General features: G+C 45.7%; 2 protein-coding genes across 3 annotated transcripts; one reads left to right on the forward strand and one right to left on the reverse strand.

The window, feature by feature from the left end:
* The first annotated feature begins 940 nt into the window (after nucleotides 1-940).
* CS (citrate synthase) lies at nucleotides 941-23269 on the forward strand. The gene is made up of 11 exons (XM_020884075.2): nucleotides 941-1172; nucleotides 11959-12009; nucleotides 12608-12715; nucleotides 13440-13505; nucleotides 13800-13931; nucleotides 14555-14743; nucleotides 19767-19966; nucleotides 20649-20778; nucleotides 20897-20998; nucleotides 21198-21407; nucleotides 21716-23269. The coding sequence occupies exons 1-11, from the start codon at nucleotides 1131-1133 to the stop codon at nucleotides 21884-21886; spliced, it is 1401 nt and encodes a 466-aa protein (XP_020739734.1). The 5' UTR covers nucleotides 941-1130; the 3' UTR covers nucleotides 21887-23269.
* Nucleotides 14860-27347, reverse strand: COQ10A (coenzyme Q10A). Of its 2 annotated transcripts, none has more exons than XM_020884084.2 (5): nucleotides 27033-27347; nucleotides 26333-26479; nucleotides 25378-25570; nucleotides 25043-25144; nucleotides 14860-20113 (listed from the first exon to the last, which is right to left on the reverse strand). In XM_020884084.2, exons 1-5 carry the CDS (start codon nucleotides 27152-27154, stop codon nucleotides 20087-20089), a joined length of 591 nt encoding a protein of 196 aa, XP_020739743.2. In that variant the 5' UTR covers nucleotides 27155-27347; the 3' UTR covers nucleotides 14860-20086. The 2 variants fall into 2 exon arrangements, with proteins under 2 accessions (XP_020739743.2, XP_020739741.2); XM_020884082.2 differs by lacking the exon at nucleotides 14860-20113 and adding an exon at nucleotides 24003-24798 and having other exon boundaries at nucleotides 27033-27345.
* Nucleotides 27348-27662: the final 315 nt, after the last annotated feature.

A 27662-nucleotide genomic window follows, 5' to 3' on the forward strand; every position in this document is an offset into this window, starting at 1 on the left:
GATCTTTTGGTTATATGTGGTGTGGACTGGTTGTGTGGGTTATGTGACGGGAGTGGCAATGACGCTAATGCCCAGAACCCAGAGGGTCTGGACTGCTCTGGAAGCTCTCACATTAAGGGGGCCTTTGTAAGAGTTGCTTTGTCTGATAGATGGTAAAGAATTGGCCTGCGATGCAGGAGACCTGGGTTCTGATCCCTGGGTCAGGAAGATCCCCTGGAGGAGGGAATGGCAACCCACGCTAGTATCTTGCCTGGAGAATTCCATGGACAGAGGAGCCTGGCGGGCTACAGTCCATACAGTCACAAAGAGTGGAACACGACTGAGCAAATAACACTTCCTAAGACTTGGGTTTCCTGGCAGTAATCACAGAATTGCCTGCCGGCAAAGACCACCCAATACTCGGGTTCCTGCCTTTGCTTTCCTTCTCCACATTTTGGGATCTGTTGGTATCTATAATACCACGGCTTCTGCTTACCGCAAGTGATTTCCAAGTAGCTAATTCTGGCATCATAGCCTGTGTCCTCATGATGTCACCTCTATGGCCACTAAGTCACTAACCAATGACATTGATCAAGAAAGCATGCCAATGGAGTGGGATCAGTTGCCGTGATAGTATTAAGGGGTTGGCTTCCGAGGACCTTTCAAAGGTCAAAGTCCTTGGAGCTTTCTTTTCTAATAGCCACCTTACAGTGAACCCTAAACGTTTTAAGGGCAAGGGGAAAAGCCTAAGAAGGAAGTTAACTGAGTTCTCAGGCACATACTTAACCACCTACACGCTTCCCCCCGCCCATCCGCCCTCAATTAGCCGACCCCGGACGGTCCAATCCTCCCCGCCACAACTGCTGTCAGTGGCTTAGGGCCCGCCCCCCCACGCACGCTGGGCCAATGGCCGAGCCCGAGGCGTGTCCCCGCGGGAGGGGGCGGGAGCGGGTTCCGGGCGGTGGGCGGGGCCTCACCGAGGACCCCGGGCTGGGCGCCGCCGCCGGCTCTTCTACTCCTTCCCTCAGTCTCCTCCTTTCAACCTTGTTCCCCTCGTCCGCGCGGCCTCTGGTGCAGCGGCGCCGCCTCCCGTTCCTGCCGCAGCTCTCTTCCCTTCCTCCCTCCCTGGCAGCTCCCCGAGTTCGCCCGCCATGGCTTTACTCACTGCGGCCGCCCGGCTCTTCGGAGCTAAGGTGAGCAACTAGGAGGGACCGCGCGGTTCCAGGGTGGGGCTGAGGCGACTGCAGGCCCTCAAGCCCGGGGTCTCCCTCCCCTACCCAGGCGCACCCCAGCGCGTCTTAAAGGGGCCCTGCGCTTGGCTGGCCGCCTGCCCTGCTTGGAGCTCCCGGGGCTCTGTGCCTTCCGGCCCATTGGGGGTGAAGTGAGTGCTGCCCGCCCTGGCCTGAGGTCTTGGGCCGGTGGGAAGGCCGGACCGAGCTGTCACCCCGCGTGTCAAGGGTGGAAGAGGCGGGGGTGATTGGCCTTGGAAAAAGGAGTGAAGAACGTAGATGTATTCCACTGGGATTAGGGAAAGAGCTTGTTTGGAAGAAGGGGCTGGCTAAGAGAAGTGGCAAGGGTGAGCAGATGTGCTCACTCTATCCTGGGCCGGAGCCGGAGCCGTGGCTAGTTTCAGCTTCGACTAGGTAGAGAGGCCCTTGTCAGTTTCAGAACTGCCGGCTTCCATTTCTCCAGCCCAGATACTTCAACCTTTAGTGACCAAGCATACTAGTTCCTTCTGGAGGAATGCGACTCGGGTCCTCTTTGTCCTTGGGACTTTTGCAGTTACTCTATATAGGAGGAGCTTGGGTGGGGTGGAGGGTTTGTGTAGAACCTTCTGCATGATTATCGCATGTGATTGGAGAAAACTTGTCCCTATAAACTGCAGGCTGATAAGTGAAGATGACTGGGCGGGAGATAGTAATTCCAAGGTTACATGGCCGGTCCTACTACTTGTTCACTTGAGTTTTACTGTTGCTTTTAAATCTGCTCTACCCAAGAAAGGTTCCTCTTTGGGGAGACCCCTTTACTTTTAAAAAATTTATTTGGCCGCAGCACACGGAATCTAGTTCCCTGACCAGGGATGGAATCCAGGCCCTCTGCTTTGGGAGCGTGGAGTCTGAGCCCCCAGGAAAGTCCCATGAGAGGCCGTTTATTTGACTTGCTGTTGTTGGGATTATAAGGAATGTTGTTGCTTACACAATGTTTTCAATTTCATATTGCCAAAATTACTTTTGTCTCTGGGTAACTGGGTACTTTAAACAGACTGGTGTGCTGAGGGGTCCCAGCCTTCTAATCCAAGCAGGGACAGTCCCACAAGTGACCTTGACTTTGGCAAAGAACTTAAACTTTTTTCTTCTGCAGACAAATTAAAGCTGCCAGCACCTAAGGGGAGGAAAGGGAAAACCTCGAAAGGTTTTGTCTTACAGTGTTATCTTGAATGGTTGGCAGATAAGGTAAAGCCTGTAGCATTTACAGGCTTTTCCAGGTACTCAGCAGCATGGTGGAGGCTGACCATTTAGGAGATACTTGTCTTACTTGACAGTTCCTTCCACTACCAGGGAACAGGGAAAGGAAGCCTCTTGGGAAAAGAAGCAAGTTCTGGATAGTGTTTTGGCTGAACAGGAGATACTATAATTAGCTCATTCCAGAGCTGCTAACTCTACAATTTGAAACAGCCTTTGGAATTTACATTTGAATTTAGTTTTTCTCTTAAACCTCTGGGGAAAGAAACTCAGAAAGTTTTTGAATTGACAAGGCAACCTAATTGTAGTGATCATTATTGTTTTGTTTACTTTCCTGTTGGACCCGAGGATCCTTGAAACCTGTATATTGGAAGCCCTTCTAAGGCTTTCGACCCTTATAACAAAGCTCAACAGACCAAGGAGTGGAAACTTCCTGAGATTTAAGCAGTATAGCCAGAATACCAAGAAGTCTTTCAATCTGACAGCATTGCTAGCACCTGCCTGAACTTTCCAGATTAGCCTACAGTTTAATAATGGTGCTCAGTTTTTCTTTTGCTATTAAGGTAGGCTTTAGAAGGCAAAAATAGTCTTCTAGCCTACCACTTTGATTCTCAAAGTCAGGTGTAATTCGCTTTTCTGAGAAAACTTTTTAACCTTGCTAGGAGACTAGCTAATCATTGTTCTGTTCTACCCTGCTCACTGTCAGGTAATTTAATGAGCACCTGAGTTGGAGAGACCACCTCATTCAGAGCCTTAAGGTTATTTGACTTCTTGTTTATCTGAATGAATTTCTAGTAAGCAGTGGCTTTAGTATTAGCTATGGGTGCCTTCGCTTTGTGCTGTAAATACTGTCTTTTCATGGGTGATCTGAGTTGGGAATTAGAGTAGATCCTCCAATTAACTTCTGCATTCTTAATACCAAAGTGACGGACAGCCCTGCTTCTTGTATCTTTGAGAATTATTCCTCTAAGCTGTTTGATAACTTTAGGTAAGTCAATCCAAAAGTGTTTCTAGATTATTTCTAGACTTTTTCAAGACACTTTACAGCAAGCCCACACCACTACACATCTCTTCTGTAAAGTTAAGCCTGAAACTGGGTTCTGCACAACTGAGTCAGTTTTGTCCTTTGAAGTATTAGTTAAGCTTAAAGACCAAAACTTGTTAAGGGCAAACTCTCTGAACTTCTTTGATTCTTTGCTACCCAAAGTAATGGCAACTCCCTGATGGCTTACTAGATGAATCAGAGATGAACAGTGGAGAGCGACGCCTCACCCGGTGCTAGTGGCGGAGTGATTGTACTGTTCTTTCTGGTGGTCTTTAGACTGGTAACCACTGAAATGCGTGGGTGTGCGGAGGCATTGAGATAAGCAGGTAATCTGAAGGGAAGGCTGACATTCCAGGTGGGCAGAAGGCAGGAAACCAGACTTGGTGGGGCTCCCTAAAGCCACAGAGTAATTCCTTCTGCCCTGTTTTTGGTGCCTGAGGTAATAGAGTTGAATAGGATTTGAGTGAAATTAAAAAGAGTAGAGAGACAACTTTAGCAGCAGATCTTAGGATCTGTTTTCCAGCTCTTCGCTGAACTTGCCTGAATTCCTATAATTTCTTTTAGCATGTTATCATTTTAAAAGATCTGTAAGTAAGTTCACAGTGAGCATCATCACCTGGGGTGGCTTGTTCACACTGCACGTTTATGCGGCCTATATGCAGATTCTGGGTCAGCAGAGGTGGGGTGGGTCTGGAAATTTGTGTTTTTTCAAGTGTCTCAGTTGACTGCTTGGTGATCCCCTCCTGTTGGGCCAGTAAAGCCATGTGCAGTCCTTTTTGTTTGTAACTATATTTAATATATATGTGTATGTGTTTGGGCTTTTTTTTTTAATTAGTGATTTTTAAAATATATATATGTATTTATTTGATTGCATCGGTCTTAGTTGCAGTCCACAGGATCTAGCACAGATTCTCGAGCTGTGTCACATGAGCTTAGTTGCTCCTTGACAAGTGGGATCTTAGTTCCTCAACCAGGGATCAAACTTGCGTCCTCTGTATTGCAAGGCAAATTCTTAACCGCTGGACCACCAGGGAAGTCCCTAACTAGTGATTATTTTTAAGTGACTTCAAAACTAGCTATAGTCTGTTTTAGACTATTTTCTCTAGGTTTATCGTCCTATGTCTTTTTTTCAAATGACTTAGGAAAAGATTTTTGTAAATCCCTGAAACAAAGCATTGTAAGAACTCCTAGTGGAAGTGAGGAAACAGTTTCTAGTTCCTGAGAAAGTAGTATAGTGACAGATCCTATATATTTTACTCAGTAATATAGGCTTCATATGCACATAATAAATAGGTGTTTAGCAACTATTAAAGAACAATAAGAATTTCTCTGAAAGAAAAATTAGGACTCAGTTCTTTCCTGAGGCTGAACTGGTGTCCTTTTCAGTCTTCTTCATTGAATAATCAGCGAACCTTTAGAGAAGGGTCTGTTAGACAATGGGAGTTGGGCAGAATTATTAAGGGAATTCTTGGGAGTATGAAGGGCATCAGAGTACGAAATCTAAAGATTTCTCTGCCCATGCTATTAAATGGCCTGACCAAGTAGTGTGGGTGGACTTCCAGTATTAGTCTTGTGAAAGACAAATGTTAAATGGCTTTAGTTCTCTGACCTGGTTCTGGGGAGAGAGGAGTCTTTGTCCTGTGTGTGTTTGTTTTTACTTAATGCAAGTTGTTTCTTCTGCACTGGAAGCCTTCATAGCACAAGATTTTTCTTGCAGTTATTAGAGAATTGTGTTTGTTTCACCAACTAAGCCAGTTCTGCTGGCTTGGCAAGCTCTCATCTTTTGTTAATGGACAAGGGCTCTAATAAAATCAGGAGCATCTCTCACAAGTTTTTTAAAATTAATTTTTAAATTGAGGTGTAGATGATTGACAGTACTTCAGGTGTACAACATGGTGATTCACAATTTTGTAGATTACATTCCATTTATAACTATTATGTACTGGCTGTGTTCCCTGCACGGTACAACATATCCTTGTAGCCTGTTTATTTTACACACAGTGGTTTGTAACCTCACAGATGTGACGTTGGAGCCCCTGGATATGTGCCAGGACATGTTCTGAACGTGTCTTTGATGGAGTATTGAAGGAAATTTGGCTTTTCCCTTGTAGAGTAAGGGTCCTAGATGTGGATCAATGATAATAATAAGCTAAGAGGAGTAAGACAGAAGTAACTACATTATTAAGTAAGTGCTTATCCAAATGGGATTCTATTGTTGGCAGAATCTGGGGGAGAAAGGAGTAGTTTTAATTGATTTTTGTTAAGGGATTTGGCCAATACCCTAAAGTATTATAAGCAAGTCTTTGGCAGAATTTCCTGCATGTTTTATTTGTCCTTTTCCTCCCTTGGCCTTTTAAGATAGAGGTTCCCTTAATTGTATTTTTGCATCCTAGCATAGCATATTTGACAGCTGCAGCCCACTTCTATCAGTAATAGCCAGCTCACGGAAAAGTTACTGGCATGGGATGGTGGCATGTGGGGTTTGAAAAAGCCTTTTAGTGATGGTAATTCCCACCACCCTATAGAGAATTCTGGCAGACAGAAGATGTGAGCCTGGCCCTTATCTTTGGAAGTACCTCTTGCCATCTCTCCCCTTGAAGCAGCTGACCTACTGAGTGAGATGCTGCCCTGATTCACCTGACAGCTGCCTTTCTGTAGGATGACTCCACACGTGGCATGTAACCCGAAGCCAGAGCTCAGTTGCCACGCCTCCAGAGTTGGGGGGAGGAGCTAGGAGTTGAAAGTTCAGGGATGACTCAGAGATTTGTACGCTGCCTGTTCTATCTGTGAGTATAGCCTGAATGCACTGTACAAAAGTCGCTTGGCAGCTTTCACTGGCAGCCAGGAGGTAGATGAGATGAGGGATGTAGCCTAAGGTATGACAGCCCTCTAACACCTCTTGCTGGTGTTAGATTATAGTTAGTTAAATTTGTTTCCTCTCCCTGAGACTCTTTTCTTGGTCAAGAGGCCCTTCAGAAAGTTGGGGCTTTATTTCCTGTTCTTCAACTAGAGGGAATTATTCACTCACCCTTCCTCAGACTTGACTGTCTCTTTCCTGGGATCCAGCTCCATGAGAGAGTTGTGACACAAGTTGGTAGGTAATAAGCCAACACATAACTAAGAAACATGTTTACTGATCTCAGCTATGCAGAAGGCACTGTTCTAGATGCTTTTATGCAAATTATTTCATATAGTCCACTTGTCTACCCTGAAATTGGCTTTATTACCCATTTTGAGATATCAGAATTGAAACTAGAAGTTAGGTCATAGAGGACCTGCATTTAGGACTTGACTCTTGATAACACCACGTCCTCAACTCGGTGTTCTCCCCTCTGCTTCCTTGCTTAACACTTTAAACCATGGATGTTTCTCAAACTTTACTGTTCGTAGGAATCAACCTAGTGAGTTTGTTAAACTACAGATTTGGGTTTAGTAGGTCTGAGGTGAAACCCAAGATTCTGCATTTCTGACAAGCTCCAGGTAATGGTAATATTGCTGGCCAGGCAGTCATATTTTTTAAATAGCAAGGTTTTTATGTACCTTTACATATATGTCCTTGTTGGAACCTTAGGGTCAGACTTTGGAGCCCAGTGCTTGAGTGTTGTCCTAGATGTGGAGAGGGAAGGGGAAACAGGAGTAGCTTTGCTTTAGATGTCTCCATTATTTAGTGACACAGCTGGGACTGGAGCCCAGATTTCCTTCCCTGACTCCAAGCCGTGCGCTCTGTCTTCTACATCGTCAGGTACAGTTATCCTAACCTGAATTCTTCTATCCATATGATTGTTTTCAAAATCCTTCCCCCTAGGCTGCACAGTGAGCCAAAATATGACTGAACTTGACATTGAAGAGTGCTGGAAAGTAGCCATACTATTTACTTTTCTGTGTTTATTAAATAACAAATACAGAGCACTTGGTGCTGTGTGCCAGGCGTGATCGTAAGTGCTTCATAAATATTGACTTAATTCATCCTCCTAGCAGTGCTTTGAGGTGGGTTCAACTATTTCCATTTTACAAATATTTTCTCAGGTCCTTTCTCTCTCCTCCTTCTGGGACCTGTGTAATGCGAATGTTGGTGCATTTAATACTGTCTCAGAGGTCTCAGACTGTCCTCATTTCTTTTTACTTTTTTCATTCATGTCTTCAAGCTCACTTATGTGTTTCTTCTGTGTCACTTATTCTGCTATTGAGTCCTTCTAGTGTATTTTTTATTTAAGTTATTGTATTGTTTATCTGTTTAACTTTCCTGGTGGCTCAGATGGTAAAGTGTCTGCCTACAATGTGGGAGACCTGGGTTCGATCCCTGGGTAAGGAAGATCCTCTGGAGAAGGAAATGGCAACTCAACTGCAGTATTCTTGCCTGGAAATTCCCATGGACAGAGGAGCCTGATGGGCTACAGTCTGTCGGGTCTCAGAGTGGGACACGATTAAACTTAAACTTTATCATTCTTTAGTTTGTTGTTAAACATTCATAGTGTGTTGATCAGTGCCTCTATTCTTTTTCCAAAACCTTGGATCATCTTTACTATCTTTACTCTGAATTCTTTTTCAGGTAGATTGTTTACATTTTAGAGATAAAGAAATTAAAGTACAGAAAGATTAAATGACTTGGCTAGGGTCACACAACCAGAAGTATAGTAGGAACAGATATACTACCTTCACTTTGGAGCTACATAGCCATGCTGTTCACACACTAGCATTATTTTTGCCAGTTGGAGATCTGGCTAAGAAGTGTTGCAGATGGAGATTAGGGACAGTTGAGATCAGCTCTCCTCAAGTTACTTTGCGGTGCCTCATTAAATGGTAAAGACACTCTCTACAGAGGAAATTAGGGCTTTGCTGGTGGTGGAAGCATGGCGATATTTCCATCCGATGCCTTTAAATGATGTTGCATTCTTATAGCCTTGTTAGTTGGCTTTCCACCCTTTTCTTTCTGATTTTCTTCTTCTTTTTTTTAACCTTAAGTGAAGTAAAAAGAGAGGGAAGCTCATTGATTCTAGTAGTTCTCTCTCCTAAGGGGGAAAAACTGTTTTTGTTATACAGGCATATTGGTGGAATAGAGACCTCCATTCTGAGAGAATTTCATTTTCATCTTAAGATCAGGCTTTCATTCTGTCAGCTTAGCTTGGATAGATTTTTTTTCTTTGCCTAAGATTTAACCTTAGACTATTCTTATAATGTCTTCCTCTTGCCAGTGAAGCAGCCAGCCATTTTAGAAACTTAAAGATGTTTTAGAAGTGAAAAAATTATCATTGTGGAGAGATTTCAACTTCTTTTTTCTCTCAGATGGTATGTTCCCCTATAGCTTCTTTCAGAGCAAACCCAAATAACCAACTACCCACAATTAAGGGGTCTGCTGAGTGCTGGTGTGGTCTCCAGGAGATGGGGCTTCTGTAATAGGGGATCTGTGGGGCCGTGGCGCATGGAGTAGCTTGAACATGGAAGGTGCTGTGGAAGAGCACTTTGAACCCACTCACGGTTTTCCCTTGTTCACTTTTTGATGACTAGTAAGATAAAGGAAATAGTTATTTCTTGAGTGCTGGGTCCGCTCCCGTTCACCCCGTGTAGGATGAACAGGCTAAATAGCTATTGTGCTGTGTACTTTCTGCCCAAGTGGTCCTCAGTGAGTTAGAGGAGGTTCTCTAGAAAGTTAATGAGAGGAGTCTCAAGCAGTCCTCATTAGTGATTTGAGGCCTTCCCCCTTTGTTTTAGGGCCACATTAGCTTGCCTCGTGCTCTCTGAATTTAGCTTTGGATATTTTTGCCTGGGAAATCCCATGGACGAGGAGCCTGGCAGGCTACAGTCCATGGGGTCGCAAAGAGTCAGACACAACTGAGTGACTTCTCTTTCTTTCTTTTGATTCTTTTTAAAATAAAGTTTTCTGAAGGATCTCTTCCCTTTTCATTTCCTCCTCCTGCCCCAGCAGAAAGAGGGGCATGAAATTCTAACAGCCTCGGGCACTACTCAGCCTCACCTTAAGCATGCGGTGTTTTGGAATTTATACATTACCACTAGTTCAAATGCTTTCCAGCACAATCAGACAGCAATGCAATACAGTCGGCCCTTTGTATCCATGGGTTTTGCACCTGTGGGTACAACAACTGCAGATCAAACATATTTAATTCCAAAAAGCAAAACTTGCATTTGCTTTGTGCTGACTATTGGCATAGCATTTACTTTGTATTTCCAACTATGTAGCATTTACATTGCTTTAGGTATTATAAGTGATTTAGAGTTAACTTAAAGTATATGGGAAAATATGCATAGGTTATATACAGATCCTACAGATCCAAGTTTATTTAAGAAACTTGAGCTTCCTCAGATTTTGGTATCTGTTGAGGGTGGGGAGGTCCTGGAACCAATTCCCCCTTGAATACCGAGGGATGACTGTAGTTACTTTAAAAAGTGTGTCTGCGTGCACCCCAGTGTTCATCGCAGCACTGTTTATAATAGCCAGGACGTGGAAGCAACCCAGATGCCCATCAGCAGACGAATGGATGAAGAAGCTGTGGTACATATACACCATGGAATATTACTCAGCCATTAAAAAGAATTCATTTGAATCAGTTCTAATGAGATGGATGAAACTGGAGCCCATTATACAGAGCGAAGTAAGCCAGAAAGATAAAGACCATTACAGTATACTAACACATATATATGGAATTTAGAAAGATGGTAACGATAACCCTATATGCAAAACAGAAAAAGAGACTCAGATGTATAGAACTGACTTGTGGACTCTGAGAGAAGGCGAGGGTGGGATGTTTCAAGAGAACAGCATTGAAACATGTATATTATCTAGGGTGAAACAGATCACCAGCCCAGGTTGGGTGCATGAGACAAGTGCTCGGGCCTGGTGCACTGGGAAGACCCAGAGGGATCGGGTGGAGAGGGAGGTGGGAGGGGGGACCGGGATGGGGAATACATGTAAATCCATGGCTAATTCATTTCAATGTATGACAAAAACTACTGTAATGATGTAAAGTAATTAGCCTCCAACTAATAAAAATAAATGGAAAAAAATAATAATAATAAAAAGTGTGTCTGACCTTTTGGCAAAAGGAGACGTATAGACTTGCTGCATGGTTTGTGTGTGTGTGTGATCTTTAGTTTGCAAAGTGCTTCCACATCCATTGTAATTTAATCATCACAAGACAGCCCTGTGGGATATAGTGGGTATCAGCCCCATTTTATAGATGAGGACCCTGGGGCTTATTTTTACTATTCCTTTTTATCTTCAAAATAATCTTGTGAAGAAAAGTCAGCCTCCTTGCCTAAAGTCCTTACAACTTGGTAGTAGTACAACAGGTTGTCTTTTTCAAAGGCAGTGTTGAACTTTCTGTTGCAACTCAGCAATCTTCATAGAAAGTTGTGTTTCTTGGGGGGAAAAAAAACTATCTCTAAATGTAGAAAAATATAGCCTAGCTACAAAATATGGAAGCAATCTAAGTGTCCATCAAGAGATGAATGGATAAAGATTAGTGTGTTAGATACACTATTCTACTAAGCCATAAAAAGAATGAAATTTTACCATTTTCAGCAACATGGATGGACCTGGAGTGTACCATGTGAAGTGAAATAAGTCAGAAAGACAGATGCTGTGAATCACTTACATGGAATTTAAAAAAGAAAACTAGTGAATATTACAAACAAGAAAAATACACATAAGAGAATAAACTCACGGGTTCCGGTGGGGAGAGGGGAGCGGGGCCGTAACTGTAAATGGGATGCGACCTTCGAACAGTGTGGGTCACACTGCGTACCTCAGACTTACAGAATACTGCTGCGCGTCAGCTGTGCCTCAGTGTAAACAAATGTGTTTGGTAAGGTGTGTAAGTGGTAACTCTCAGCGTCTGCTTCCCTGAAATGTCTTTATTTCACCTCCTTTAAGAGTTTCTTCTTTCTCACCTGGGTACAGAAGTCTATAGTCATTTCTCTCAGCATGTTGAAGCTGACGCACCGGTGTTCTAGTTCCCGTTGCTGCTTTGGAGCGCCCGGCTGTCACCTCGTAGATGCTCTGTCTCCCGCATGCTTCCTCCGGGGGCGTCCCCTCCGGCCTCCCCTCGCCTGGAGCTGCAGTGCTGCCAGAGGACCCGGGCTGAGGGGAGGCGACCAGCCTGCTCACGGCGCCCGTCCCTGTCCCCGTTGCTCTTCTCGGCGCCCCTCAGAGCTACGGAAAGCTGCAGTTTTGAAGGGCTGGACACTTTAACAGCTGCCTCTCTGCCGTTTGCTTCATGCCTCACAAAGCCCAGCCCTTAGAACCCAGGTGATGGGAGAGGCTCTTCGGGGAGTGCTGATGAAGCTGCTGCCTCCAGACTGGAATTTTTTCCAGGTCGCTCAAGGCCTCACACAGCTTTCATATGTCAGACTGTCCATAGAGGCTAAGATACAGAAGCTGAGTCATTGCAGTTCCTTGTTAATACCTAGGAAGGAGGACGATGCATAAGGTTTGTGCTTTTGTTTTCTTTTTTGCAGAATGCATCCTGTCTTGTTCTCGCTGCCCGGCATGCGAGTGCTTCTTCCACGGTAAGGTTCGGAAAGGGGACTGAGGGTCAGGGAGGCAGCCGGACCCTGGGTGGGCTGCCATCCAGGCTCTTAGCACTATCCCGAGGGTCTCACGGAGGTGACCAGGACTCTTGTTACGGCCATTATCACTACTGCTATTTTAAGATAGCTAAATCACTGTGGACATGATAAGGACTGTGGGATTTTGGCTGGAAAAAAGTAGCTCTATGATGTACTTCAGCGAAAGTGCCATTCTCTTCACCGACTATTCAAAGCGTTCTGTCTCATAAAAGGAAATGCTGGGGCTTATGGTATTCATTAGAAAGTAGACTATTCTCAAGTTTATAGTTTAGGGGTAGTTAAGTAATTCACATTATTGTGCAAACATCATCACTATTCATCTCCAAAACTTTTGTCTTCCCAAATTGAAACTGTACCCATTAAACAACTCCCCATTCCCTTCTTCCTCTAATTCTTTTACCCTCATCTGTACAGAGTAGTTGACCAGGCTTCCCTGACAGAGAAAGCCAAATTCTAAAAATCAGTCTTAACATATCAACTTTGCAGAAATATAATCAATATTTTGATCATCATTTAGCCTTTCTACTCCTCTTTTTAGAATTTGAAAGACATATTGGCTGATTTGATACCTAAGGAGCAGACCAGAGTTAAGACCTTCAGGCAGCAACATGGCAAGACAGTGGTGGGCCAGATCACGGTGGACATGGTAAGGGGGTGGGCTTTTGCCTGGAAGAGGAGCTCGGTGCTTTGCCAGAAGCACCACTCCCTTCACTGACCGTTCAGAGCATTCTGTCCCATATAGGGAGATGCTGAAGCTAATGCTGTTTGTTAGAAATTAGACTGTTCTTTTCTACAGATTTAATAGTTGAGGCTAACCTAATTTAGGTATGGGAAAAGATGAATGAAGTTTCTATTACTTTTCCCAACCCCTCAGCTTTTGGGCCCAAGGTTCTCTGTCTCTGAGTTGATGCTGTGTGGATCATCCAGTTAGACCATAGCTCTAGCTGGCCTTATAGAACAGCTTTAGGATGGTTTTTTTCTTCAGTTCTGAGAATCTCAGCAGCTCAGATGATAATTTCATAGCACTGTTTAGCCATCGGTCTCCATCTTCTTTCCCTATAGTCAATCCCATTCTGTTTACTTTGGTTGGTGGGAATGAGGAGGGGAGAAGAGCAGGCAGGAGAAAAAAATGACAAAAGGGAGCACAGGCAAAAACACTAACTAAAGATAGTGATTTCTCAACTTACAAAATTCATTTCCAGCATTAGCAGTCTTCCTTTCAAAATTACATCCTATAGAAAGTTAACCCAGAAATCTCCCAAAGTTTTGCAAGTTAGAGACTAAATTTCCTCCCCCAGATCCCATGAAGCTCTAAGAATCTCCTGCCTGAATTATTTGGACAACTTGTTACATCCTCTTCTTTTCTTTAGATGTACGGTGGCATGCGAGGCATGAAGGGATTGGTATATGAAACATCAGTTCTCGATCCTGATGAGGTAAGAGACCTCCTGTCGATCACTGGTGATCACTGACCTTACTGAGTCAGGCACACCGTGGATTAAATCTCTGAGGGTGAGGAGAACAAAGTGGGGCACATGCCTGTGCATTTTGGAAGGTGAAAATAGGTACATATGGAGTAGCTGCAGGATAACTTTACCTTTCAAATATATCAGCTAGTGAAAGTACAAAGCAAGAGTGAGTTACCTGAAGATGCACATTTGTTGACAGGTCTGAAGAAGCGAGATCAGTCAGTGTGATTTTTGAGCTAATCCTTACCCCTCTCCCTCAAGGGCATCCGATTCAGAGGCTACAGCATCCCTGAGTGCCAGAAGCTGCTGCCGAAGGCTAAGGGTGGGGAAGAGCCCTTGCCAGAGGGCTTGTTTTGGCTGCTGGTAACTGGACAGATCCCCACAGAGGAACAGGTGAGCAGAAGGACATTAGCCTTCTCATTCCCCTCCTTTGCCTTTTTCTAATCTCAAGCACTTAATCTTGTTCTGGTTATGGGTGATGGTTTGTAGAGGGGAGGGAAATCAGAGCAGAGTTCTGCTTTATAAGTGGACTGGATTGAAATCTCTTGGATTTGATTTACTTGAGGTCAGTGTTTTCATTTTCTTTATTTTTAATTTTTTATTTTGGACACACCAGGCAGCTTGCAAGATCTTAGTTACCATTTTGCAAGTTACTCAAGAGCCAGAGATTCAAGCCAGGCTCCCAGCAGTGAAAGCGCCGAGTCCTAACCACTGCACCACCAGGGAATACTCACTGTCCTTCTCTTCTTCTCCTTTTAGTTTTGGCTGTGCTGTGCGGCACGCAGGCTTTCTCTGGTTGTGGTGCGCGGGCTCTAGAGCCCATGCGCTTCTCTGTTCTCCAGTTGCGGCGGCTGGGCTTTGTTGCTCAGTAACGTGTCGGATCCTAATTCCCTTCCATGTCCCCTGCATTGGGAGGCAAATTCTTAACCACTGGACCACCAGGGAAGTCCCCTGCTGTCTTTATTTGTCTTCTTTTTCCTTGTCTAGTGTCATGAGCGATGTCTTCCTTTTCACAGGTATCTTGGCTCTCACAGGAGTGGGCAAAGAGGGCAGCCCTGCCTTCGCATGTGGTCACCATGCTGGACAACTTTCCCACGAACCTGCACCCCATGTCTCAGCTGAGCGCGGCGGTGACAGCTCTCAACAGCGAGAGTGGCTTCGCCCGAGCGTACGCAGAGGGCATCAACCGAGCCAAGTACTGGGAGGTAGGAAGCTGCTGCGACGACGGATGTTCGGTAGAGATTCAGAGGACCCGAGTGTGAAGAAAGAGAAAAGAATGACGGATCCTTAGGAAAATTACTACCCTGAGTTATGCCAGAGATTCGTTTAACAAAATTTTATTGTAGGCTTGCTTTTTATTGGTCATTGGAATTACAAAGATGAATGAAACATGCTTTCTATCACCAGGGTTATTGATTTTAGTAAAGGTGATACACATGTAAAAAAGAAATTACAGTTCAGTAATCTTGCTATAACAGAGGTATGTACACAGCACTGTTGGAACATTGAAAAAGGTGTGACTTAATTGCAGGCTCCCTGAGGAAGGTTTCGCAGAGTAGACATACCCTGGCCCCAAAAGATCCTTTCTCCTCTTCTTCAAATGAGAACCTTTTTAAGTTGGAAGAATGGCACCTAAGGCAATTCTGGAGTCTAGGAAGGACCAATTGCAGTCAGCCAGTTTGGGCTAACCCACTCCAGATACCTGTCAGGAGTGGAAGGGTAGCTAGTATCCTGGAATTAGGATGCAGAAAGCAAATGAGCTGTCTTCTCAGAAAACACAATGTGACTTTCCTAGTCTGAACTCTGTCGTGAGAGCATGAGGAGGTTGCTGGGCCTTGTCCTCGTGTGTAGGACACAGCTCCTTCCCTCCTCTCTCCAGTGCCTCACAAATCCTGGGTGAAGCGCCGTTTATCTGGCTAGGTCTACAGAAGGACATCTCTTTTTTGTTTGTTTGTTTCTTATTTAGAGACAGGTAGTATAGGAGTGGAAAAGTCCCTTTTGGCAAAGCAGATGCACTAAAGGATTTTTGACCAGAAAGCCCCTAAAGAGCTCATTGTGAGTTCATACTATTCATAGACTAGTATGGCCCACTTGTCTGATGAAATCTCCATGGGTTTTGGCAAATCCCACTCCATTTGATTGGTCAGTATTTACTCAGTGCCAGCTGTGTGTACAGAATTGAGTGCTCTTGAGGGAAAGAGGGAGAGAAAGTGTGCAATTGATACCAGTTTGGTTGGCTTTGAGGAGAAAGGTGTAGGAATGATGCAGACTGAACATATCCACAAGCATTTATGAAGTCACAAGTCAGCAGATTCAGAAGGTGTGTAACCTGAATATATTGCTTTTCATTTTCTTTTTAAAATGCTGTTTCCAGTCATTGTTATCTGTGTGGGTCACCGTAGTGGAAATGGTTAAATCAAGCCCAACATTTCTTTTAAAACTTGTTTGTTAGAAACTGACCACTCAGGAGTGCCTGTTGCTACTTACGATGCGGTTGTGTTGACTGTTGGAGAGTTCTTCATACTTTGCAGTAAATACCTATAAGATATTTCCCAGTTATCCAAACAGGCTGCATTGCTTCACACTGTCCTTTATTGAATCAGGAAGATGAATCTTGTTCTCTGCTTGCTCTTGCCTCCGATTCGGTGGACAGCTATTGGTTGGTTGTTCTGCCACCTCTTGGGAGATGTCATTTGAGGGTGGCTGTCTTGAGGTAAAGATTATATTTCAGGACTTTACCAAGCTGGAGAGTATTTATAAGCATTACTGATATATCTGTCAGCCTCGGGATGTGTGTCTAATAAAGTTCATACTGAACAAAAGTTAGCACCAGTAATTGCTGTAGTGGAACTTGGTGCTATTTTGCTGCCACGTCTTGTATCTCTCTCAAAGGTCATTGAAGCACTATTTCTGTTTAGTTCTCTCTTGCTTAATTTAACCATTCTGCTTAAGTAGAATTACATGACAGCATTCAACTGGTTATTTCTGTTTAAAAATTTACGTTAAAGAGTACATGTGATCTCAGTCTCTTCTAGAATCATCAGTTCATGCTGTTTTACTTATATTGCAAAAGGATGATCTGCCTACAGCTTTCCTTCCATAGCAGTTTACATGACTTTAGATAACTAGTGTAATCTCTTGAGGTGAAAGAGGTAGGTCTTTTTGTAATTGACTTAACTTCACTTATGACTAGATTACTCTGATGCACAAGCTGTTTAACTGTGAGGTAGCCTTAAGATACTGTTGGATTGGGTAAAATTTGCAAAGTAGCTGACAGATCAGGTTTTTCTAGTAAGGCGTATGAATGGTATGTGTAGGGTTTGAAGCTATTTACTGTATAGTAAAATCATCATTCCAACACCTAACAAACAGCTCTTGAAAGCATGCCAAATATTGGCTTGAATGCTTATACTCATCCGATTTAATCGTCAGAACAACCCCATGAGGTAGACCTTAGTGTTTATTCTCATTTTACTGAATGGCAAAGTTGAAGATGAGAGAAATAAGGTAGGATGCCCAGGGTCATGCAGCTAGTAGCTGGTGGAGACCAGGTTGAGACTTGAGTTTGCTTCACTCTAGGGTCTCTTCACCATTAATACTGACTCTTTGTTTTCTGTGTCTTCTTAATAATGATTGATAGCTATTAGTAATACAATATTGTAAATCAACTATACTCCAATAAAAAAATTTTTTTTAATGATTGCTTGCTAAGTACCTGGCCAGAATTTCTCTGGCCCTAGAGGTGCTGGATCACAGTGATGATTATGGCCAGTTTTGTTACCTTTATTCCAGGCAGTTGCCGTGGTGGCTTGTTTTGTCCTTTTTTTTTTTCCCCTGAGGGTTTAAAGATGAAGAATGAGTTAGTCCCAGTAGCTAAGTAGCACCTCAGTCTTATTAGCTTATTAAAGAAGAAATAAGGAGTTCTCTGTCAGAGTGTTTATTTATTGAATCTCTTGACAGTACAGCTTTTCCACTACAAAAAGCAGGGTAAAGATCCCACACTGTCAGACCTGGTCTGATACTTGCTGCTTCATAAACTTCATCCTCAGTGGTAGAAGTTGAAACAATCTTCTTTTTGTAGTTTCTTTATGAATCGGTTGTTCATACTTCACAAATAATTGTGAAAATTAGTACATAGTCCTCAGATGCCAGTTGGCCTAGCCCAGGATCTTGTTGTTCTTGGCATTCCGCTAATCAATCCAGGTCCCTTGAGCTGCATATTGTTGATGCATACTTCTGGAAAACATCTACTTCCTTGGGGGATGTAAATCTGCAAGGAGGTGTGGTTAATAGTATGATTGTCATGTAAGTAATCTCCTGAGAACTTGTTAGCTAAGTACTTCTTGCTTCAAGTAGCTTTTTAGTTTTGGCAGTATTCTCATTGAATCTTGGTGGCATTGACAAAATTCAATGCTGAGTACTTGAGTATTAGATGACTTCACATAGATTATCTCATTTAAGATACTTATTATAGATTTTGTTCTTTGTTCCAGCAGAACTACTAAAACCTCATTACTTCTTACAGGAACATTTAGCCAGTTAGCTTGATAGGACAGCACTGTGTAATAACATTCAGCAAGTATTTTCTCCATGGTTCCTATGTACTGTGACTGAAAGTAGAAATTTCTTTGTTTTTTCTTTGGCTGTACCTCACGGCTTGCAGGAACTGAACCCAGGCCTTGGCAGTGAAAACCCCAAGTCCTAGCCAAGGAATTCCCGAATTTTTTTGTTACTAACAGAAGAAACAGGAATTCCGTAGCAATCCAGTGGCTAGGGTTGTCTCCACTGCAGAGGACGCAGGTTCCATCCTTGGTCAGTCAACTAAGATCCCATAAGCTGTGCAGCATGGCCAAAAAAAACTACTAAAAACCCTGTCCCCCCTCCCTAGGGCAACTTAAAATCCCTGTAAGAAGATAAAATTGAGACATAAAAGTTGAACAAACCATTAACATCACAAAAAGACAACCAGATGTTATATGTTTCTCTTAATAAATGAACATAGCGCTATTTATCAAAAAGTCTTGCTTAAAAAAAAAAAAAAATTGAACCTGAATCTGCTCAAGCCTCCCATCTCTTATCAGTTTGTTAGAAATAAAATGGACAGAGGGACATGTTAAATGACATCACAAGTATATAACCAGCAAAATCTAAACTAAGGGAAATTCTACAGAACAAATGAGGCTGATTTTCCACAAGTACATTGCAAAGTAAAAAAAGGACAGCATAAGAGGGAACTTAAATTGATTAAAAACTACTTCAGAGACATCAGACAATTGTAATGTGGGCTATTTTTCAGTAAAACAAACAAGTGGGGGGAACTTTAATCAATGAATGAGGTGTGGGGGGGATTTCAGTACTGATTAGTTAATGATATTGAAGATTTGTTAAATTTTTTTTTTTCAGTGGGATAATGGTTTTTTGATTTGGATTCTCTTTTAGAGATACATGCTTAAATATTTACATGTTATATATGATATCTGGGATTCACTCAATAATTGGGGAGATGAGAGGGGAAAGTAAGGGTACAGATGAAACAAGCATCGCCATGAGTTAATAATTTAAGTAGATGATGCTTGTTAGCTGAGTGGGTAATTTTGTGCCCCAGGTTTTACAAATGAGGGATATGTTACCTTACAGGACTATTTTAAGAAAAGCAAAAACTGAAAATAATCTATTTAGCACAGTACTTTTTACATAGTAAGTGCTTTAAAAATGGAAGCCTTTGTTAATAACTAATGACTGAATGTCACTGTTTGACTCTTTGCATATATGGTGAATTTTCTTTGAAAGATGGAACATAGAATTATTAAAACCTAGTGTCTTAGCATATTCTTTGAGTGCAAAGTCATATAGTGGAAAAGATCATGATGAAACATGTAAGGGTTTGAAATTTGACTTTGGCATTGACTGAATGCTCTGAGGTTCAGTTCCCTTTTCTGTAAAATGAAGGTCGTTATATATTCTGTAGAATGGAGAAAAATTGGGAATAATATGTTAATATACATGGGATACCATGTGTAACCCCCTTGATGCAGTACCTGGGTCGTAACAGTTTCTCAGTTACATGGTCATTGTTATTATTCACTCCATCTATAGCCACCCAGCATATAATCCAAATGTCCGTGTCCATCTGGAAAGCCCCGTCCGTGGAGAGGAGACGCCACCCTGCCTGACTCTTGGTCGATAATTCCTCTTCTTTTTTCTCCATTTTCCTTTTCTCCCCATCAGCTGATTTACGAAGACTGTATGGATCTGATCGCAAAGCTTCCTTGTGTCGCAGCAAAGATCTACCGGAATCTGTACCGAGAGGGCAGTGGTATCGGGGCCATCGACCCCAAGCTGGACTGGTCCCACAATTTCACCAGCATGCTCGGCTATACTGACGCTCAGTTCACGGAGCTCATGCGCTTGTACCTCACCATCCACAGGTGAGGGAGACCCAGCCAGCAGGTTGCTGGATTGGTGGTGAATATGAAGAGAAACTCCTTGGGACTTCCCTGGAAGTTCAGTGGTTAAGAGTCTGCCCGTCCACTGCAGAGGGTGTGGGTTCAGTCCCGGGTTAGGGAATTGAGATCCTGCATGCCACACGGTGCACCAAGAGAAAAAAAAGAAAAAGCTCCTTAACATTCTCATGTTTTGGGAACAGGTGGTAGACAGCAGGAGACGGAAGCGCAGAATATGGACTGATACCAGGCATGAAAGGGGTTGGCAAAGGCACAGGAGGTCTAGTGAAATTATTGTAACCACACCAGGAGTAAGCTGGCGCTTCTAGCCCGGAAAAGGTACCAGCTGTTCCTTAGAGGAGCCCTTTGGCTTTCCCGGAGCGCCCTCTTCTGGCCATTGCTTTAAAGCTCGAGTGGAAGCCGGAGATGGCACACGGCCGGGCGTCATCAGCCAGTAACCTCTCAGCTCTGTGGGTGAGTGAGCAGAGGCGCCAGGAACGTTGGGACGTCTCTTACAAGAGCTAATGTATGAACGCCTGGCTCTGGGCTGGTGTGAGCCCACCGCCAGGCAAGTCCGTGACAGAAAGAGGACAGCAGGGCCCCTGTTGGCACCGTGCCCTTTTCCCTCCTCGCTCTGGGCCTGACTCTCCTTTCTCCCTCCCCACAGTGACCACGAAGGCGGCAACGTTAGTGCCCACACGAGCCACCTGGTCGGCAGCGCCCTTTCAGACCCCTATCTGTCCTTCGCGGCAGCCATGAACGGGCTGGCGGGGCCCCTGCACGGACTGGCAAATCAGGTAGGGCTCTTCTCCTGCTCCGTGTCTTTCTCACCGGCATGCTTTTGTTTCTGATCCTGGCATTCTCTCCTGGTATATACATTGACACTCTTATTCTCTAAACCTTCCTTCCCCGTAGGAAGTGCTTGTTTGGCTGACACAACTTCAGAAGGAAGTTGGCAAAGATGTGTCAGATGAGAAGTTACGAGACTACATCTGGAACACACTCAACTCAGGACGGGTGAGCAGAGACACTTAGCAACTAAGAAAGAAGCCAAGACTAAAGTCCAATAAATTGAAAAGAATGAAGGCGAAAACAATGAGATAACTCCCTAAATTAGAGATTTCTTTTCCATTTGTCTGCCCTGAAGAATTTAGAAAAGGCAAAGATTTCTGCCTGAGAATACGGCTGGTTTTCCCCCCGACTCCATCCTCTGCAGGTTGTCCCCGGCTACGGCCACGCGGTGCTGAGGAAGACTGACCCGCGGTACACCTGTCAGCGAGAGTTCGCGCTGAAGCACCTGCCTCAGGACCCCATGTTCAAGCTGGTCGCACAGCTGTACAAGATCGTGCCCAACATCCTCCTGGAGCAGGGCAAGGCAAAGAATCCTTGGCCCAATGTGGATGCTCACAGCGGAGTGCTGCTGCAGGTGAGCCCTCCCTCCCCTGCCTTCCTCTCCTTTATACGCCCTCCTATTCTCTGCCAGGCACAAAATCAGCTCGCTCGTCGGAGCCAGGACTCTCACACCTCCTTAGTCCTCTTGATAAAGTTGCCTGTGGTGTAGAAAGTGTGGGCTGGAGGGAAGGGATGAGGATTTCCTTTCAGAATCCAGTTGCTGTATTTCTCCCAGTCATTTCTGTCTAAGGCTAACTGGGTTAAGGCTTTTAATCACCCTGGACTTGTACCTGCAACTGCCTGTGGGCCTGTAACACCACTTTCTTCTCTTTCATCTTACAGTACTACGGCATGACGGAGATGAATTACTACACAGTCCTGTTTGGGGTCTCACGGGCACTGGGCGTGTTAGCACAGCTCATCTGGAGCCGAGCCCTGGGCTTCCCTCTAGAGAGACCCAAGTCCATGAGCACAGACGGTCTGATGAAGTTTGTGGACTCTAAGTCAGGGTGAAACTGAGGGCGGGGAGGAAAGTATCCACCAGAGAGTGAGGGATCTTTTAAAAAAAAAGTATACTTTTGTTTTGGGGCTTTTAAAGACTTAAGATTAAATTGTATCTGAGGCACTGATGATAGGTTTGAGGTTAAAATATAAATTAAGATTTTTTTAAAGAAGAAAAGTAACCCCTTCTTCCCCAACCAGCTCCTCTGCCCGGCCTGGTATGAGTTGCCCATCAACTGTAGGATGACCAGGACTAATGCATGTAGTGTGGGTCAGGTTTGCCCTCAGCCCCACCTTCAGAGTGAGAATCTGGCTCCTCTTTCCCCAGGTCAAAGCTGGTTGCAGAGAATCTGCCGTCACTTCAGAGCTTCTGGTTCTCCTGTGTCCACCCTTTAATAGGCCTGCCCCTCCTGTTCCCATAGGAATCAGTTGGACTGCCAGCTGCGCTGAGCCCCGTTAGCCTCCCCCGTGCACACAGACACCTCCTAGCAAGATCTCTTGGTGATGCTGTGGCTTTTTTTTTTAAGCTACCAGATGATTATAAAGGCCATGGTATTTGTTGTGACTGGCAACCAATATTTGGTTTTTATTTTTATTTTTTTAAATTATCCTATTAAAATTAAGATCTAGGAGTGTTCTATTCCCCATTACTTGAATACTCACCTCTTTCCAGATTTTCTGTACCTGCTGCACCTCAGGCCAAGGTTGCTGCGGACCTTCCTGTCTCGGGCCTTCCTAGAGACCTCTCTTCAGCAGGCACATACAGCACTGTCTAATGCGTGCTCGTTCCTAGTTATTTGGCTTCATCAGTGCTTAATGTGAACTAAGTTTTTACTTCCTTGGAACACAGACCGCTACCCTCTGACCTTTTTTTCCCCTTTAATATGCTGTGGGCTGTAAAACAGGGACTTAGGAATGACCAGCATGATATTTTCATGGCCTGATCCCAGGAGTACTAGTACCTCTTTCTGAACAGGGAAATGATTTTTAAGATCAGACATGGTCTCTTTTGACTATCAGGTGCTGGGGCTGAGGACATTAAAAATAGTAAAACTCCCTCCTCATCCCCTGCCACAAGCCAATATCCCTTTATTTATCAAGGTCCTTATCCTGTCCCTTCCCCAAGAGCTCACAGTACACTGTTTGTTTTAGAAGCCCCATATGCACAGGTTTCAAGTGACTCAGAAGGTTCTGCCTTTTTAAGAAAGGATTAAAAATACACTCCTGCTGTGCCCCCTTCCTCCCTTGCAACTCCTGCCTGTTTGTGTGGATCCCTAATCCCCGGAACCATGCTGTTGAGAGGGATAATACTGTCTGTAAACCCTTGGGTAACTGTCACGATGCAGACTTCAGGTTGTTCTGTATAAAATGCAAAATAAATGTTTTTATTAACAATGCTTGAGCCTATTAAATGAGGCCTGCAAGAGTCTCCATTCTGAGGTAAGGAGTCTGGCTAGCACGGTCCTAGATGTAGTAGGTTTTAAGTTATCCTATGCCTCTCTTTATCTTTAGGCATGTTTGGCATTCACTTACCCTAATCAGAAGACAGGTTCCCTGTGAGATTTCCAAAGGAGATTGCTGCTGTCTTAATGGTTAGAAGTCCTTGACGTTTAGCCCCCATCCTTCCTAAATTTGCTGTAAAGTAGAACATGCAAGGACTAGAGCCGAGACCTCACAGCTGCTTAGGTGACTGATCCAAGGAGACTGGTCCAGCCCAGTGGGTGAAAGGAAACTACACCAAGGGCAGTGAGGGCAGGACAGCTGACTCAGGGTCCGACCCTCCAGAGCGCTCTGGAGCTTTGCGGAATGCCGATCCCTCTTTGCTGCCTCCCTTCCAGATCCCCCAGAATACACGGTGGTCTGGAGGGCATCAGTTATGTGGGAGGTCTGAGACCAGATTGCTCTGTCCTGAGACTCCTGCTGCAACTGACCTTCTGAAAAAGTCTATAAATAGGCAAGGGAGTGGGTACTAGGTCCTGGCTTGTAGAATGTGCTACTATAGTTAGCAGGGACGCTATGTCCAAGAGGCCTTCTTGCACCTTCACTCCCCTAGGGAAGGAAGCCATGACTTTGTTCTGCTCTGCTATATCTACATTATCCCCCCAAAAAGCAATATAAAAAAGCCAGATTCACACTGTCACAATTAATTTATTGCCATTTTATAAAAACTCAGGCCAAGCAGAAGACAGCCCAGGGGTACAGCTGTTCAGTGGTCGTGCTCCTTGCCCTGGGCCCTGATGGCCGAGACAGTCCCTCGCTCCACTAGCCAGGCCGCCTGGGAGTGAGGTCATGGGGGTTTCAAGCTGCGGCCAGCTCTCAGGCACCTCCTGAGGCATTGCAGGCAGGCAAGGTTATTGACCACCCAGTAGCTCTGTATCAGAAGAAAGAGTTCAGTTTCTTCAGTCCTAAGAAAAGCTGCTTTCTTCCCCCGGTCAGACACTAAGGCACCTTGACAAGAGCTCAGAGGCGACCGCGCAGCCGCGACTGTAATTGAGTGTGAGAAGGTGGCAGGCTTCCGGCATGTGGTGCTCTCAGGATAACCCTGACCCTTGCCTAGGCATGTCTCCTTTCCATACCTCCTTGCCTTTTCTTTCCCCCAGCATTTCTAGCCAGCTCAGAGCCTGATTTTGGGGGGTTTGAGAGGGAGAACAGTAATACGAACATGGACTTTTCTCTCAGATTGGACCAGGAGCCAAATAAATAAGAATTGGGTGAGGAGGGGGAGGAGAGGCGAGGCTGGGGAATAATCCTTTGCCTCAAGCCTGGTGCACCTCATGAAACATCAGTTCACGGGGGACAGCTGTTTCTGGACCAAACTTGGTTGCTGCCCGGCGCTCGAAGGCAGCGACATTCTTTTTGACAACCTCATCAAAAAAGATGGTGGCCAGCTGGGAGTGCAGCAGAGAGCGAAATTCAAAGGAAATCTGGGAATGGGTAAGAGACAGTCAGAAACTCTTCAAACCAAGTTGGATAGTCCCTGACCGATGCACGGCCACTGTGCAGGGCCTTTTCCTCCCCCCACTCCTGTTCCTAGGACCGAGTACGAACTACAGGTGTGATGCAGGCTCACCCCTGTGGAGGGTGTCGTTGGCTTGGGAGGGAACTGTCACAGCGCCCTGGCTCAGCCCCCACAACCCAGCTGTAGCCCTGTGTAGCCTCCCGACTCACCGAAAAGTCCACAGTGCAAGTTCGAGGGTAGGCAGGAATTCCAGGGCTGAATCGCCAGATGGTCTCTAAATGGTTGAAGAGCTTGCCATCAGTGCAAACAGCCTAGAACAGGACGGGTAGTTAAAGAATATTACAATGGAATGAGACCTATATCAGGTGTAGGAAGCTATACGAAGGAACTGGAAGCCATTTTCCTTTCCTTCAAATATTAGGGGAATATCTGACACATGGAGATAGAAAAATCATCATAAGGAAAGCCAAAATAGCCCTTGAATATAAAAATTCCACAGAACACAGAAAAAACTTCCTGATCAATCATTCCCAATCAGCCTCACCTTGACCATATGCGGTTTGACCATGGAAACAGCAGAAGTGTACCGTTCCACCACAGGTGGAAAGCCGACCTCCAACTGGGCCTTCAAGTGACCTTTGCGGCTGGACACCACCAAAGACTTCTTACACCAGGGCACAAACTCCCGATACTCCTGGACGTTGGCTACCACCTCGTACATCTCCTGCATTGAGTACCTGGGGGAAGGAGTCACAGAGGCCAAGAAGCTGCCAGCGGGCTCAGGCTCCTCCTCGCCATAGGCGCCCACCCGTCACGTTCCTTCAGGAACTAGAGATCCCAAATGAGCCCCCATGAATGATTTTGCAAAAGCAAATGTCCAGATTTCCATGACGTAATGCATCTCAAGTCTTGCCATTTAGAGAGTGTTTTTGCATTTACTATCTATTTTGATCCTTAAAAGGGTCATGTCTGGAGAACAGGGATGACTGGTGATTCACACAGGGACGCAGATCCCAGCTCTATAACTTTTTGACAAAGTGGCCCTAGGAAAATTGTTGTCTCCATTTATCTCCTCTGTGAATCATAAGTAATAACAGTAATTGATTCATAAGTTTGTTGAGAGGATCAAATGAGAAAACCTGCGATAAAACACCTAAACAGCCTAACTGCTAGGCAGCAGGTGAGTGTTCAGTAAGTGTTAACTCATATTCGCTCAGAACACCTAAAGTCAGGTCAGTAAAGAAACAGTGCCCTGTTGTCTTATGTTGTCCAACTCCAGGCACGTTTCACAAAGTACCTGCACGGCAACCAAGAAGAGGGGAATTAAGGTTGGAAGGCTGCCAGAGGCGGGCGAAGGGTCAGTAGCACCACTGGGGAGAGTGAGGTGGCCGGGGTGAATCTTGCCCGCTATGGCTACCCTTACATTCTACCCTGGACACGGTGTTTTGTTGGTCGGGAAGAGGAATGTGGAGGGATATTGGACAGGAGAGGATGCTCACCCCATGATCCGACGCTCAGAGTAAGCCTTTCGCTTGTTGGTGAAGGGGGCAGCAAAGCCCATGAAGGAACGGCTGGGAGGGAAGCCAGACTCAGTCGCCAAGACCTGGGCAGCCCGGGGCAAGAAGAAGCTGCAGGAAATCGGAAATCTAAGGCCAAAAGGAAAGGAGAGACAGTCAAGAGTCTTTCCTGTGGTCCTCAACAATTCTCAGGTGCAAAGGAAGAGGGGCGCATCCCAGAGGAAGGTCGTCCAAACCAGCTTTCCCCCCAGCACCTGCTGCAGCCCGCCAGGCTCCCCGGCCAGGCAGTCACGAGTGCGAAAGGTCGAGGGCGGCTGAGGACAGTGCCGAGGGAGGAGACGGGAAAAAGAGGGGTGCGTGCGAAGCGCCAGCTGCCTTGGACCGGAGGCTACGCTCCTGCCGAAAGCGAGGACTCGGGATGCCTCACAGCCCCCGGGGCCTCGCAAGCCGGCGGGTGCCAGGGCACCGGCGACCGGCAAGGTGTGGTTGGACACACCTCGGGGACTGCCTCGCGAATAATTTGCAAAAGCATTTCCCCAAAGCAACACATCAGACCCCAGGGTATGATCACCGCCGCCCTCCCACCGCGCTTGCAGCCAGAGATGCAACTCTCCGCCGCGGAACTTCGGGGTCCTGGGTGACCCCCTCGGCTCCAGCGCGGACGCCCGCACCTCCCTCTCACCTCATTGGTCCCAGCGGCCGCGGAGGTCCCGGGGGCGGAGCCCGGCGCGCCGAGAGGCCGCAGCAGCCCCGGGCCGCGGCGCGCGTCCCGGCGGGGAGTCGCCGCGCGCCCGCCGAGGCCATGCGCGCGACCCTCCCTTGCCCTCTCTGCTCCGATGGCGGCCGCGCCCTCCTCACTCCCCAGGGAGAGCGGAAGGTTAGCCGCAGTCGGGCGCGCAGGGCTGGCGCGGGGCGGTGGCTGTGCTCGCCCAGCTCCCGCCCGGGCGGCCGGGTAGCCTAGAACTGAAGCCGCTCCCGCCGCTCCCGCCGCTCCCAGTACCCGCCACGTCACGCCGTTGCCATGGCTCGGGACCGGGAGAGGGGGAAGGAAGGGGCCCACGCGGCCTGTCGGGAGATGTAGTTTCACACCTCCGGCGAGAAAGGGCGAGGGCGCGGGAGTGGGTATTTGAGAAGCTGCAGACATGGCCCGGCGGAGCGAGGCCAACAGGCAAGCTACTCGCGGGGTCTGATCACGGGCCTGATACATAAACACAGAGGTGGCTTAGTGGCCGCGTCAACAGCAGATACCCTCGGTCTTCTGCACCTCTCCTGGAGCCTGTACTCTATTCTGCCTTGTTTATAGTTAGAAGTT

The sequence above is a fragment of the Odocoileus virginianus genome, chromosome 24, assembly GCF_023699985.2.
Source record: "Odocoileus virginianus isolate 20LAN1187 ecotype Illinois chromosome 24, Ovbor_1.2, whole genome shotgun sequence".
NCBI lineage: Eukaryota > Metazoa > Chordata > Mammalia > Artiodactyla > Cervidae > Odocoileus > Odocoileus virginianus.

Excerpts from the sequence above, each read along its gene's own strand:
- CS (XM_020884075.2), top strand. The coding sequence starts at position 1,131 with ATGGCTTTACTCACTGCGGCCGCCCGGCTCTTCGGAGCTAAG. Across the intron at positions 13,506-13,799 it reads CAGTTCTCGATCCTGATGAG|GGCATCCGATTCAGAGGCTA; the intron begins GTAAGAGACCTC and ends CTCTCCCTCAAG. Across the intron at positions 14,744-19,766 it reads ACCGAGCCAAGTACTGGGAG|CTGATTTACGAAGACTGTAT; the intron begins GTAGGAAGCTGC and ends TCTCCCCATCAG.
- COQ10A (XM_020884082.2), bottom strand. The coding sequence starts at position 27,154 with ATGGCCTCGGCGGGCGCGCGGCGACTCCCCGCCGGGACGCGCGCCGCG. Across the intron at positions 25,571-26,332 it reads TCTGAGCGTCGGATCATGGG|GTACTCAATGCAGGAGATGT; the intron begins GTGAGCATCCTC and ends TCCTTCCCCCAG. Across the intron at positions 25,145-25,377 it reads TCAAACCGCATATGGTCAAG|GCTGTTTGCACTGATGGCAA; the intron begins GTGAGGCTGATT and ends GTCCTGTTCTAG.